The following is a 15432-nucleotide window of genomic DNA, read 5'->3' on the forward strand; positions in this document are numbered from 1 at the left end:
ACAATTTTATTTGTCAATTCTACCTCAATGAAGCTGGAAAAAAAAGAAAAAGTTTGCAACTAAATGATCATCTGATGCAGCAAGTTATTTTCCTCATTACACTTTTTCTCTCTTCTCCCATGACCTCTCAAGAGTACTCCATTCCTACCCACTAGCATAGGTGCCTTTTCAAAACTGAGAGTAAGTGACCCACTGCATCTCCACTCACCTTCCTGGTAAGTATTCATCTCACAGAGCTGAGGTTTGGCCGGTGGGAGCACACATTTTATCGACCACCATCTGTAACGCCAGCCCCAAAGCCCTCGCTGGGTTGTCCCTGCTGTATTTCTGGAAGTCCTGGGGCAGATACACAGGTGAGCCCACAGATAAGACCCGTGTTTGACCATGTGGCACAAATCCTTTTCCAGTGTATTTTCACCACCTCCCGTGGTACCAGTTAATAAAGTCTTTGTTGCCAGCTAAACTACAGAAAGGGGCCTCCCTGTTTCCTGGGTTGCCTGCTGCAGAGCCACATCTGTAAGTGACGGCTGCCACTTTTGCTGGGCACCTCAACTCCCACAGGGCACTCAGGCTGCCTGTGCTGGCAGCCCACGGTGCTGAAGTTCAGTCGTGCTCTGTGCACCAGTGGGGAACGTTTCTCATTCTAGGCTTTCATTAGACAGCAGCTTTCCAGATGTTACCAAAGCTGTTTACTTTTGCTTTAAAGTGGTAAGGTGTTTTTAACGTGAAATCGCCATTTCCATTTTTACCAAAAGTCCCTATTTACCCACAATTATCCCACACTTTGTCCCTGCCTGTTCCCTGCCCCTTGTCCAGTCTTTAGAGCATCAACCACCAAGAAAACCAATTCCACACAACACTCAGAATCACTCCTGCCTTCCAATTTCTGGTTGAGATCACTAGGCCTGGTACCCTGCTCCCCAGGATAAAGAGTCTCCCAGGAGGCTCCACGGTCCCTCCTGAAAGCAGACCTCTAGCAGGCCAGATACACCTAAACCCCAATGGTAGAATGACTTAGACTCAAGTTGGGAGCCCCAGCTACAGGTGCAAAGAGCTACAAGTTTGGAATAAGGACCACGTAAGTTTTTTTAGCTGGGCAAACGGGGACGGCGTCACGTTTACCACTTGTGTGGCACTTTACTTAGCATTCATCGGCACATCCTCTCCTAACTCAAAGATAATTATATTCTGAATCTACTGCAAATGAAAATGGTTGTTTAATGGTCCCTGATTTCTAACAGTATATAATCCAACTCTTTAAGATGAGCAAAGATGTAGTTTAAAATAGATTTTTTTAGTTTGAGATTTTGGTGGAAAGCAACAGTGATTTATAACACGCTGTTTGCTGCTGCTTCTCCTCGTTGGATTAGTGAAGGTGAACAGAACTGACGGTGGAAATGATGACACTCTGAAGGCCCCATCAATCAGCGACACTGAGTGATTCCACCCGAGGACAGTGGATTAGCTCATCCATCCCAAAAATCTAAAGAGATTTCCATGATCTGATAAGGTTTGGGAAATGCATATACAGGTGTACAACAGAAACACTCACTTTCACCATGAGAAAGAAAATTAATAGTGATTGAGTGCCCCCTCAACAAGTTCTAGGAACTTTATACACTGAGATACTAAGTAATTGTCTCTAAGTAAGTAGATGACCTAAGATGTAAACCAAAACCTATCTGACTCCATATCTCATGTACTTTTCAATGTGGTACAGCATGGTACCCTAACCTACAACCTAATAAAATTAATAACCAAAGACTTCTTACTAGTAGAGTTTTTCTTAAATCCACTGACATTAACATCATATTGACAATAGCCCAACCAAGAGATACGTCCACGATTAGATATGAAAAGGTCACTATCAACAGGGACCAAGCTGCAGATAGAAGAGCCACAATGAAACCCAGTCCAATGGCAATGAGTACATGCTAACAAAGTTTCAGTGACAATGATATAAAAAAAAAAACAACTAAGGGCAAATATACATTTCCTGGTACATCTTTGAATACATCAAAGATAAAATGTAAATGATGGATAAAAGAATCAAGGGTGCTCCATGCCCTATTTCAGGCGCCAGGAAGTCAAACCTGGGCTTTGATTAAAAAATGGAAACTAAAACATCTGTCTTTCTGTCAGACGCCAAAAGAGCTGATGAGATGGCTTTAGGATTGCTAAACTGGTGCACGTTCACCGGAACAGGGGGATAGGCTCCCAAGGCAGAGAAACCTGAGTTTAGATCTTAGTTACCACTGCTGTGTGCCTTTCATCAAGTTACTTAAGTCCTGACTTTAGGCAGCTAGTCAAAGTTAATTCCCTTGACCTCATCAGCTACCAGAATAATGAGAGAATCCCCTCCTGGGGTACTGTGGGTTTGCTGCAGCAAATACACCTTTGAAGAGCACTCGCTGTCTCTTTCCACTGATGACAGATGAAGCCAGCCCTCTTCATGGGAAAGCCTGGGACCTCATAACTGAGATGAAGGTCTGAGATGATGTGGTACTTTCCCTGACGCCACTGGGACAGATGCCATGGCCTGCTGTGTTGGGAGCTTGGATGACAGCTATTACGCAGCTTGCATGAAGGGCTGGGAGGCGAAAAGGCTGCCATCAGATGAAATGGAAGAATGAGTTTAAAACTAAAGCTTTAAAAAGTCAACCATAGGACAGATCCCATGGTGCACTCACAGCTCAGCATAAACTTCTCCTTTATTACTGTATTTTAAATCATAAGTGATCACGGCTATTTATGGCTTAATGAATTCTTGGGCTTCCGGGAGCAAGGTCTTAATTTAGAGAAAGGAGTACTCTTAGCAAACGTTTATCTGGGCCAAGAGATTTTCCACAACTTGTTAAATCGGAGTGTCCAACACTCGATTGAAAATGTGGATTTTGTCCTGTGGTGAGATGTAAAAATAAACTTAATGGCTGTCCTCATACAGTTCCTTGCAAAAGAGCAATCGAAGGCAGCTGCCAGCCTTGCCCAAAATAAAGCATCCCACCCTGTATCTTGGGAGGCATATTAAAGGAAATTGGGCAAAACACTCGAAAGTAGCCAAGAATGTGAGACACAATCTTATAACAACTGAGAAACACATCAACAGGCTTGTGTTTTCTTTGTATTTGATTTACTTTTGTTTTCTTCTGTTTCTTTTATTTATAAGAAAAAGAGCGGGAGAGAGAGAAGAGTTACACAGTCATTGCATCTTATACTTTGAACATTCAAGTATGTAATTTGCCACTGGTGTCAGAAACCAGGACTGAAGTAAAAGACTAAACTGGTGGTTCCCAATTACTTGCTGTGCTGGGAGCTTCAAACCAGGCCCTCTCTATAGACATACTTTCTATTGAACCTTGTAACACATCTTATTCAGAAATGGACCTAGCTGGGCTCTGGTGTTTGTGTGCACATCTGTGTGTGTGTATAAACCACTCTTTGGGTAAATCAGCCTCCTACAGAGATGAAGGAACTTTTTTCACATCCTTATGGAACTATCTAGAGCTGTAATTTCCAAATTCCAAATCATGAATCATTAGTGGGTTGTGCAAACCATTGGAATGTGACTGGTGTGTTTTTTAATGAAACAGAATCAAACAGAACGTACGATATCTGGGAGCATCATAGATAGTAAATAAGTATTCATTTGTGAAACATTCATATAAGTTATGTATATGAAGTATATGTACGTCTGGTATGTCTGGGTTCACTACACAAAACGTAAAATGATTACACTCAGAAAAGTCTAAGTGCCACTTATCTAGTGCATACAAGCAAAAAAATTAAATATCAGTGATTATCAGGTGGCTTCATGATGGACGAGCTAAGCATCCACGTCCTTCTGAAGCAAAATCCCATCCGAATCCATCCCCACCTCCAGTCTTCTAGAGTTAGTGTCTAAGATTTGAGGGTTAGGAGGGTGGTGTCCAAAAGCTGAACCATCCACTTCAAAGTCTTGGGGTGGAGGGTGGGGAGGTGGTGGGATACAATGATAATAATTAGGAGTTCTACACATTATACAACAATATTTAAGGAGACTCATGAACTATCTCAAAGACTTTTAAATACTAAAGTGTGACATATACAAAAGATAATCACGTTCTGCTGAAATCCTAAACTGAATAAATATTCATTTATTTATGATCTTTTACTGAAGTTTCAAGGATTGTTCATGGGACTCTGGTCTAAATGAAAAAAAAAAAAAGTATAATTGTCTCCTTTCTCTTTGTGTGTAATTGCTACATTACAAAAGGGACCAAAGGACACTTCTGAAATATTCTATTACCTATTTGCCCAAGAACACAAAAAAGAGAGTTCTAGAATGTTTTCTGGGGCTGTGGAATTTCTAATTTTACTACTAAATTATATTAAAATGCACTTCTGATCTCTCTGGGGAACTTACTCTGGTACCCAACAATCCTTTGAAGTCTGAAATATTTTCACCTGAAAAGAAAGCTTATACTCTTCACACAACCAGAAGCGAGAAATAATGAGAAATGAAAAGTGAATGAAACCAAGGTAAAGGTCTACAAAGGAGTAACTTGGGTCATTTATCAGCACTCCAATGGCCTCTCTGTGTACAGCAGGGGGGTAGGCTCATCCAGTTATGGTCAGTCTAAAGAGAAGAGGAGAACCCACACATGGAAGGCCATAAGACTGCATAGGGAGCAATATACAAAACTGCTGCAAATGGACGCAGCTGTGTGGCTAAACAAACAAACTAGGAAAGCAGAACATAGTTAAAGCGGGTTTAGCTGGAAAGACCTTTACCAGGAATTGTATATAGATTTTAAAGAACAAGCAAAGTAGAGGTAGATAGAGAGAAGGACTATAGCCAAGAGGAAAATTAAGGAATTCTTATTTCTAATAACAATTAGAGATACATATCAGCACAAGAATGTCCCTTACTTCTGTGAGGTCTGGAGAAAGAGTGCAAATGAGGCCCACATACCATACATCTCCTCCTCACCCAACCCACCCCAAGCCAGGCAAACTCTGCCCATAGGTACCCCAAATACTTGCTCCCTCAAATTCCCTCCAAGGCTGGGTTTGAATTTAGAATTCTCTGACTCCCCAGGGCTCCTCACCAAAAAGCAGTGGTATGGACAGAACTACTCCTGGCCACAGCCTGATGCCTTTCTCTTCCTATCTCTGGCTCTGCCCCACACCAGTTGGGAGACACAGCTCTCTTTGGGTCTCATGCTGCTACATGTTTTACTGACTACGCCATGACTGCAAAGCCCTGATTGCTCCTTTCCATGGGCCATAACATAGGTTGTTTATGAAGCGGTAACCTTGAGAGAAGAGGTAATGTCTCCCCCTGGGTGGAAATCAGGCTTAATTACTGCTTGCTATAAAAGCAGTGGATTCCCCAAACTCAGGTTCCTTAGCTGTGACACAAACCCACTGAGAGCACAGCATCCACCTGGATCCATCCTGGAACTTGGGGGCAAGGAGAACCAATGAAAATATGCTCTTGCTCATACTGCTTGTTGTGCTGTAAGTAATCAAGTTCTTTGTCTCTGACCCAGGAATCTCATGTCTTCTGTAAATAAGATCAAATGGAATCCCAGATCAAACACACTGTACAGGGTTTCAGGCACACACTTGCCAAGGTTCAAATTCCATATACAGTGCTCACAAAGAGCTGTCTTTGGCCACCCCATCAGCTTAAGAGCCTGGTCTACCCTTTGGAGAACAGACTTGCGGTAGAGATCTACACAGGCCTTGGAAATGGGTTAAGGCCATTTGGGCAGGGAATTCCAGGATCCCAGGTACCAGGGAATGATCTAGAAGGGGCAGAGTGAGAGCTCTAGATAGACACATCCCCTTGCTCCTGCTGACTACTCACCCCACGGAGAGGGGTGTGCTAGAGGAAAGCTAGAGCAGCATCCTCTAAAACACTGGGTCCAAAGCAAGCCCTGTTGCTCAGGTCTAACACTGGCCCTGTGCTGGGGAAAGGGAGTGGTCCTCAAAGGAGAAAGGGGCACAGCAGAAGAGAAATCAAGTTAAGGACTTAATTTAAAAATTAAGTGGCTGAGTTCTAGTCCTGCTCTACCTCTAAATGCTTGGATGACCTTAACCTCACCAGGCCTCAGTTTCCTCTTCTATAAAATAAAGTGATGAGCAGTTAAATAAGATGATCTCTAAAGAGCATTTCAAGTCTAAACGCCCCTACGATTCTACAAGTCAGGGCTGGAGGAGGGGGCCTGTCGCTCACTGCCCTGCAGAGGCATGAGAGTAAAATAAGAAATGAGTGGAGGAAACTGAGCCGCAAACACCTAAAACTGCTGGGCTGGGCAGTGGATGTGCATCACTTGTTTAGAATAAGAGGAGAAAGACAGGATTTCTCAGGAATGAGACCAGCGTAGGGCCACACAGAGAGCTTGTAGCTTAGAGAGGTGAATGAGAAGCATAAGAAAGCCAGGAGGATCCTCCAGCAGCCACACACGGCCTTGCTTGGACTTTTAAGTGAAAATGTATTTCCTGATTGAGCATACGGGGGGCCCCCTGAGAAACCATCTCTCTCTCATCTTACACATTTCCCGATGGCACGCAATTAGCGGATGGCCTCAGCAAAGGAAGCGTGAAGGTGCCTTCACACTGTTTCGGCTCTGCTCCGAGGCTCCTGGGGTCAGGCTGCAGAAGGGTTAAGAGGACTTCTTCATCTCTCCTGTCCCAATCCTCTTCCAGCTTCCTGAGCTCAGGTAAAAGGGTCTTTTCACCTAGAAGCCAACAATACACTAGGTGGTTGCTGCTGAGGCCAGTATAAACTGAAAGATTCAGGACTGACTCATTTCTGAGGACACATTTTCGTCTGGATGGAAAAGTCGCTTGTGGGGTGTAGCACAGAAGTGGTAAAATGCAAAGAGGTATAATTCTTCTTTAATTTGGTCAATGATGAAACACCCACTCGCCTTTCCTGCCATGTCATGCCACAGGAAACAATGGCACCCAAGGTGTCCCACCCCACTTCCAGTCTCCCAGGACCCTGTTCACGTACTCCTACCTCTGTCCAGCTACCTCCAAAGGATAATAATACAAGAAGCGTGAAAAGGAACACAAACACAGGTGTATGTTCATTAGACCGAGCCCTGAACTTAGTGCAAACACTGGGTCACTTACACAATGTGACGTGAGTAAAGGGTCCAAAAGTCTCCACTTACCACACACCCAAAACACCAACTCCTCTTGACTGGTTCGGGCAGGAGATTGCCAAGGTTTACATGACAGTCACTTTGGCTAGCGGGGTGTCCTCTGAGCAAGGGGAGGCCTCAGCAAGGAACAAGAGGAGAAAGGAAGAAGAGGAGCTTCCCCAACAAGAGCAGCTCTGCTTTTATTTCTTGATCTCTCAAGCCAAAACACATTAAAAGCTGCTCCTGGGTTGTGAGAACTCCTAGGAGCTCCCTGATAAGATTTCTGTGGGAAGATTACAGATTAATCCATTGTCAGCCATTACTACCATAAAAGAGTTGTCCAGGAGAGGTAAGCTTTGATGAGAGAGAAGAAATGGGAGGAGAACACACACAGGGCCTCTGGGGGAACCACGGTGGAGGCTCCTGACAGTCAAGGGACAGAGCAAAGTATCAATATCATGAGGTAGACTTTGTTTTTTCAATGGAGGTTCTGGAAGGCTACACGACTGGAGAAATGGCCCACACCGTCAGTAAAGAACAGAAGGAAAATCATCACGAGAAGAACGTAAAATAACACTGACCCGAAGCTCAAATAGGTCATAGGTTCCCACACCTCATATGGCATAATAACTAATATTATATTAAAATATCTATGGCCATTATTTAAAGAGATAAAAACAATTGACAAAACATGGATTGTTGTTACACAGATTCAGATGAGACTTATGTCAATGTTCCTCAGATGAGAGCTCTTTACCAAAATTTGATAGAAATGAAGATTCTGTATACACATATTTATTGATATGAAAATATGGCCAGCATGTTTTGTTAAATGGAAAAATTTCTTAACAAAAGAGTATGTACAATATAAATATATACATATAAAATATTCCAAAATGTAAACATATCTCTGGATGAAAAGATGGTAATTTTTTTTCTTTTTTAAATATATTTTCTAATTTTTTCTACAATGGGCCATGTGTGGGTTTTTGGGGTTTTTTTTTTAAGTTCAAAAAATATGATACAGCACTGTCGGCCTGGAGAGGGGAGAGACCTTCATCTCAAGCGCCCACGGCTCCCCAGCATAGCCCGTGCTGTGCCTCTGCTGCCCCCTTGTGGCTGTGGGAAGACCTGACACTTGGAGTCCCTAGACAAGACCAAACATGGACCAAACTCCACAGTTATCTTGGATAGATTCCTCTTCCTCTTTTCACCAAATCATGACCCGGATTTGTCCCACTCATGAACACAGGGCTTCCACGGCAGCAAGTGCTAGGATGGGCGTGAGAACTCCTGTCTGCTCAGGATGCTAAAGAGATGGGTACAAACTCTGGCAGGGGTTCAGGACCCAGAGAAACACTGGCAGGAGTGAAGGTGGAGATAAGAAGGGAGGAAGCCTCAGGAGACTCACGGCCAAAGGCGACCGTGAAACCAGAATGCTAAAGTGGTACTGGAAAGCGTCTCCTCTGTCTCAAGGGACCAAGGTGATACCACATGGAGCTGATGACAGTTATTTCATCCTGCAGTCTGTCTACAGGGCACTTGAGGAGACTGCCCTGGACCTGCTATATGAGCTCACGTTCCCAGAAATGCACAGGGAAATTCAGTGGGGTCACAACGTCCAATATTCCCACTGATGCTAGTTTTAACTTATGACTAGATTAGCCTGTTCTTTGAGCAACAAACCATGAATATTTAGGAAATGGGAGCCAAATTTAATGTTATTATCCAAAGACACGCAAACAGATTTAATTTGAACTGTTAACATTTGCAAAATTTTTAGGCATTAAAGCTAAGCCTTTAAATGATTAATTAATATTTTGCTTACCTAAAAGTCAATTTTTCTCTGCTTGAATTATCAGATCTATAACAACTAAGAGCAACAGGACCCCCCAACTAACGACTACTTTCCTTTTTTTTTTCGGTGAGGAAGATCAGCCCTGAGCTAACATCCGTGCCAATCCTCCTCTTTTTGCTGAGGAAGACTGGCCCTGGGCTAACATCTGTGCCCATCTTCCTCCACTTTATATGGGACGCCGCCACAGCATGGCCTGACAAGCAGTGCATTGATGCGCGCCCAGGATCTGAACCCAGGCCGCCAGCAGCGGAGCGCGCACACTTAACTGCTGCGCCACAGGGCCAGCCCCCCGAATACTTTACTTTTCAAAGCATAGGTATGCACCGTGTATACACACAAACACACAAATTCTGGACAAATGCTCCCCAACTCCAGTTTCTTAACCCCATACCTTAACCCCTTTCTCTCGCATATGACCCAGGGATAAAGCTCAATATTTATTGTGGACAGCAGAACAGAACCCTGCCTAGTCTTTTTTGCACCACCCTCTCACCTTCCAGTGCTATATCAGACAATGCTCCACTGCTAGTCATGGGGTTTTCATGGCCAATTTTGGGGGGAAGTGGTTAAGTGGGTGGCCAGGTCCTTCTTCCCAGTCTGTCTTAGTTTGGAAGATGAAACCCGTCCACCATGGGTGACATCGGTGGCGTAGCTCTCAGCATCATAGCAACATGCAACCATCACACTATGACAACCAATGGACGGGTGGTGTGGTTCCCTGACTGGGAAACAAACCCGGGCTGTGGTGGTGAGAGCACTGAATCTTAACCTCTAGCCCACCAGGGCTGTCTGATGCTTCTCCTATACTGAGGCTCCAGAGCCAGATTGCCTGCATTCAAATGCAGCTCTAGCATTTACTGTGTGACCATGGGCAAATGACCTAAACTTTCTGAGTCTCAGCTGCCTCAGAAGGGGGTGTGAAGGGGATGGTCACAGGACCACCTCATAGAGCTGTCAGAAGGTTAAACGAGTTAATATCTGTAAAGTGCTGAAAACAGCACCTGGCACAGGACATGCTGGAGGAACTCATTAACTCACTCTGTCCTACAGTTATTTTTCAAAATGGGTTTGAAATGTAATTAATTAATTAACTAATTAATTTTTAGAACAGTAATTAAAAAAACAAACTGATTTTCTCTTTCTTTTTCACTAATGAACACCATTTCTTACCCAAATTGGGGGACAGTCAAGCGGCCAGTGCCTCTTTCTCCACCTCTAAAGTTTGATGGCATTTTCAGGAGAACCAAACTTATTGACTTTATTTTCCTCCAAGCCTCTTCCTTAACCCCCTTATAATAGTCCTTGTCAGGATCAGCCTCTTCATCAATCTAATATCTTTTAGGAAAGTAAAAAACATGCGTGTGTGTGAGTGTGTATATGCGTGTGTGTATGTGTGTATGTCAGGAACAGGTAGGTGGGGTATGGTCATCCTGTGATCTCCTCCGTTTTCCTTCCAGTTCTGGTCCTGGATCTGCCCAACTCCTTCCCCACCTTCCATGAGGCAGTTCCATCAGCTCCTCACTCCAGCAACACTTACCTATTGGTATTCTCCAGAACCTCTACCTTCTTCCGAAGCTCCAAGTTCTCAGTTGAACAAGACTCCACCCTACAGAGGAGAGAAAAAGAAGAAAATTAGTTTTATCAGAAGAGCAAACACTAAGCCAGGAGCTAGGGTGGAGGTAGATGGAGACAGAGAAAGAAGACAGGGAATTAGTTACCCTGGGGAGGCGAAGGAGAGAGCTTGGCCAACCTGAGTTGGGGAGAAGAGTAAGGAAACAAAAGAAAAAAAATAGAGAGAGCTGAGTAACAAGTGCCTCGATAGTGGAAAATGAACACGGATGGTGCACAACATAAACTCTTTTAGGCTGTTCCCACCTTGCTTTCTCTCACCCCTTCCCCACCATTCTCAACGCCCATCACACTTCTCCCTCCATACTACAGGGGTCTGGGTGCCATGAGCTGTACTCTTGGCCAGAAGGACTGATAGGAAGCCATGGGGCTTGGGGCAGGGCGAGAGGGGAGGACAAGAACCCAGGACTTCACGACAAGGAATCTGGGTCCCAGAGCATGCATGCCCCAAAGAGGCAATAAAGAGATTTTCAGGGAAACATCTTGACCCTGAATGCCTACAGAAAATGGAACCAAATGGGACTACTAAGTGCTAAATTACCAAACTCTAAATCAGGAGGTAGAAGCACTAACTTACAGTAGGAACTTCAAGAACCAGCCAGGATCCATCGACCACTCCTTTCCCCAGATACACATGAAGACTCATTTCTGCGTCTGGGGCCACATTCCCATCTTAAAATGATATTAGTTGGTCAGCTGGAGAACTGTTTTCTAGGGCTAGTACAAAATTGAATTGAATTCATATTTTTCTAACAGCCCTCCTGATATCCCAGGCTCTTCAGAAGAACAAAAGGTGCCTTCAAGTGTTTTTTGTAAAAGTCACTCGCCTATAGCATGAGCTATAGTGGACAGAAAATAAAGAACACCACCTGACTTATTTCATTCCCTGGTTGTTTATTCTCGGCAGCAAGGGAGTGTGGCCAGTGGGAACTGATTAATTAGCACTGCTCCTTTTGGCCGAAACAGTGCCTCTCCTCTGAGGAGTTCCAGGAATGTGCCCGAATGTTAATATTTGTACTTGCTTGAAAGGAAGCCCTCAAGGACTCAAGGATCCTAAGACTGAGTGTATTTTTCACTTCTTGCCGTACTTATAAGCTTTCCCCTCTAAAAACCACTAGGCGGCAGGCAAAACATAGTTGATAAACCAACGGGCTTTCGTGGCAGCCAGAATGAAGACTTTACCTCCTTCTCGTGGAAAACAGATGCTCTGCACACTCACATTTCTCTATGTATATAGCCCAATAAGCACAACCAGTTTGGCAGGAGGCTTACTTTTTCTCCAAGCTGTCCATGTATTCTTTCTTCTTTCTCCTACTTTCCTGGGCAGAAATCTGAGATTTAAGGGGAGAAAAAAGGATTAAGTTCCAGCTATATCAGTAAACCAGTTATGTGCAAATGCAAGACAGGAGGCCGACAGCACAGACATCACAGAAGCCCCACTCACTTCTGTGACCACCCCTTATTTATTTAACCTGCTGTTTCATCTACTAATCACTTCTTCTGTCCTCTCTGGTTTCAACCAGCCTATGTTCTCATGCTTTCCAACAAACTAGCCCCCAGTGGGAGGGACAGTGGGCCAGGAGTCAGAACAGAACACACAGGTCATAAACCATCTTATGGTCTTACAGAAATGATTTCAACTCCACGGACCTCCGTTGGTTTAGCTATAATAAACAAAGTAAGACAGTTCGGCTTGGCCACGTATAAACTCCCCGCTGCTTCTGCACGTGGATAAAGAGTTATAACTAGGCTCTTTCCTTCTTCCTCTCTTTGCCTCCTCCCTCCTGCTCTGCCCATGCCTTAGCCATGCCCCTGGGCCTCACTAGCCCTGATTCACACTGCAGGGGCCTAGAACTAGGAGACTGCTGGACCCAGGTATAGAACAGCAGTCTACAGAATTTTTTTTTTAATCAAAAACCACTATCAAGAAAAAAAAATTAAGCAAACACCTGCAATGTATTTATATTTATTTATTTATAAATTATATACAAGCCAACTAGAGGGAAATACTGTGCACTTCATAAAACAGAAATTTAAACGGCTGAGGTAAAAAAATAAATGTTAAGTGGGAGTTCTAATATTTTCCCCCCGACCCCTGAATGGATTATCTTGGGCACCAAGGAGGGTGCACACCCGATTTGGGAGTCCATTGGCCTAGAGGATGGATGGAGGGGCTGGAGGGAGACAGGGGCAAGCCTTGGTCCCCACCTTGGCCTGGGCCGGTGTTGGCCATTGGGAAGGGAGGGAGAGCACGTGGGCTTGGTTCTGCTCACCATCTCTGCTCACAGAGGTGCCTAGATTTGAATGACCCACCTTATTCTTGATTTTCCTCCGGATTTTCTTCAGGGCCTTCTCCTCTGATTTTGTTAGGGGCAGTTTGGTGGGGATGGGATAGCCCTCAGCGATCAGGGTCCTCTTCTCCTCCTCTGTCAGGACCAGGGGGCCTGATCCCTGCAGTTTCTGTGCAGACCAAGGAGCAGAAAAGAGTCAGAGAAAAACATCCAGGACACTGAGGAATCACCCCCTGGGGGTGAGGAGAATCTGTTATAATACCTCGCAAATGGCTGAGAGAAAAGGATGCCCACTTGTTTTTGGTGAGAAACGGATATTTTAAAGTGGAAGCAAAGACGGAGAAGACACTCTTGTGTGAGCGTTATAACTCAGGGTTCGTAATTCAAGGGAAAAGGTAAAGAAACCTCCACCCACTACTTCCCAGAAAGTACCCCACTAGCTAAAAAGTCAAAATTAAAGCACAGAATTCATTTCCCCCATCCCTAGGGATTTCCTGGCCTTGGAGTGATGAGGGCTTCACTTGGAGCTCTGTTTGTGGGAAAGAGTTTGGTTGTTCTCCTGAAAAAGCAATTTTGCAAGATGCTTTCTACACATGAGGGGTCATTTCTTGTCCTCCACTTACAGCTAAGGGGCCAGGGCTCCCAGGGATACACCTGCAGGCACTTTCCATGAAAGTCACTGGTCGGTACAGTCACAGATTGTCCATCATCAACAAGGATGAGAACTGTAGCTCATCTCATTTAGCTCATATTAGAATGACGTGCTTATAATTAGTCAAACAAATTGCATACCTATCATGTATTAGCTCCATGTTAAATGCCATGGAGGACTCAAAATGAACTCCATCTCTCAAGCAGCTAATGATCAAGATTGAGACTGAATCGACACACACAAAAGGATGAGAGCCATTAAATGCTACACTGTAATATTAACTCAAGGTGCATTAAAAATTTGGAGAAAGAGAACACTTACATGAATTTGTGTGATTAAGAGAAGGATTAGGGTAGGAGATAAAACTTGCATGGGGCCTCCTGAAAGAAAGGGGATGATTTACATAGAGAGAGGAGGGCATTCCCAGCAAAAGGTAGTATTTTGAAAAGGAACCGAAGCAGCCACTCTGCCCAAGTAGGTAAGAAGTTCTCAAAGCAACAGCAGGTTGGGGCACATGTGAAGGGCCTTTCGCTCCTAGCAGAGGTATTAGGGCTTGACGCCAACAGTTAATAGGGAAACACAACACGGTTGTTGAGCAAGAGTATGATGTGGGGAGGATTTCCTCCAGGAATACGTAGAATGGACTGATTGTAGGAGGACACAGATACACAAGATGAACACTATTCTACTAATCGAAGGAGTGGAGAGTCCAGTTACAGCTGAGAAGGCAGAGATAGCAGGGAAAGAGTTAATTCCCTTGCCTTCGGTAATAGCGCTCCTTGAGAATGTGGCCACAGATCTAGAATCTTCAGAGAAAGACTGAATTCAAATTTTCAAAATTACATTAATTGATAGATGGTTCTTACAAAATTTTTAAATATCTTATTTCATTTAAATTTGCTGTACATGATACTACAATAAGGTTGATTATAATTTGTAAATCTTCACAGAAATCAATGAACTCTTCAGAACAATAAGAAGTTAATTATCTATCCCTATTTTTTCTCTGGAAAATGGTGTCCTTATACGTGTGAGGGATGAATGATGACTCATGATTTCTAACCTGAGTCACTGGGGTAAGAGTTGAACCACAGACAAAAAAGGGTTAAACTGTATTTTTGAGCTTTGGACATCAAAGCGTTTAATCTCAGAGAGATTTTTAAGTTCATCACAGATTGCTTATTTAAAAAATAAGTTATTTCCTATCGTAGGTCATAAAGACCACCTAGATTTATGGTAAATATTTGTGATATAATTTTGAGGAGAAAAACAACACAACACTTTTATTCCTCATACCTATAGCTATGTAAAATAAACATGAATAAAAACGGGAAGTGTGCACAGGAAAAGGAAGAGAATTGTGTTAGCATGGTGAGATTACAGGCAGCTCGTAAAAAATGTTCTTTAAGATTATCACCTGCTTTAGTAGTTACACCTAAAACATGCTGACAAGAATGAAAATCCAGTGGTCCTGCATGGCGCCCACTGTGGGTGAAGCTCCGAGTGACAGAAAGACAGGGGTTCAGGCCCAGAGATGCGAGTTGAACACTTACATGTGGCGCTGTGAGGAGAGGAGAGCTGGAGAGGGCCGAGGGGGCCCGGGCCACGGCCCTGGCCGGGCTGTGGGTCTGAGGCAGGCCAAAGGGGTGCAGGCGCGGGTTGGGGCTCAGGCTGCCCTCTGAGTCGCTGCTGTGGCTGCTGGGAGGGGTGGGTGGTAAGTGCAGGTGGTCCACGGAGGCTGAAGAAAAGAAAACAGATTTCACGCGTCAGACAGCAACAAAGCAGGACTTAGGGGCGATCAAACAACCGTACATCCATACAGCGGAACCCGGGACAGCTGAACAAAAGAATAAGGAATCTCCATGC

The 15432-nt window shown here is 44.1% G+C and overlaps 1 protein-coding gene across 5 annotated transcripts in view; it reads right to left on the reverse strand.

Annotated features, from left to right (window-relative positions):
- CREB3L2 (cAMP responsive element binding protein 3 like 2) overlaps nucleotides 1-15432 on the reverse strand; it is a 106442-nt gene that overhangs the window by 11466 nt on the left and 79544 nt on the right. For all 5 annotated transcript variants that reach the window (XR_015552257.1, XR_015552256.1, XR_015552255.1 and 2 more), the window contains exons 5-8: nucleotides 15120-15304; nucleotides 12937-13083; nucleotides 11896-11954; nucleotides 10532-10600 (exon numbers count right to left, since the gene is read on the reverse strand). Coding sequence is in view for 2 of the 5 variants with exons in the window: in XM_004430719.3 (XP_004430776.1) it covers nucleotides 10532-10600; nucleotides 11896-11954; nucleotides 12937-13083; nucleotides 15120-15304 (460 nt within the window). In the remaining 3 variants the exon portion in view is untranslated. The remainder of the gene's footprint in view (nucleotides 1-10531; nucleotides 10601-11895; nucleotides 11955-12936; nucleotides 13084-15119; nucleotides 15305-15432) is intronic.

The sequence above is a fragment of the Ceratotherium simum genome, chromosome 1 (assembly GCF_057802395.1).
Source record: "Ceratotherium simum simum isolate JZ-2026a chromosome 1, ASM5780239v1, whole genome shotgun sequence".
NCBI classification, from domain to species: Eukaryota; Metazoa; Chordata; class Mammalia; order Perissodactyla; family Rhinocerotidae; genus Ceratotherium; species Ceratotherium simum.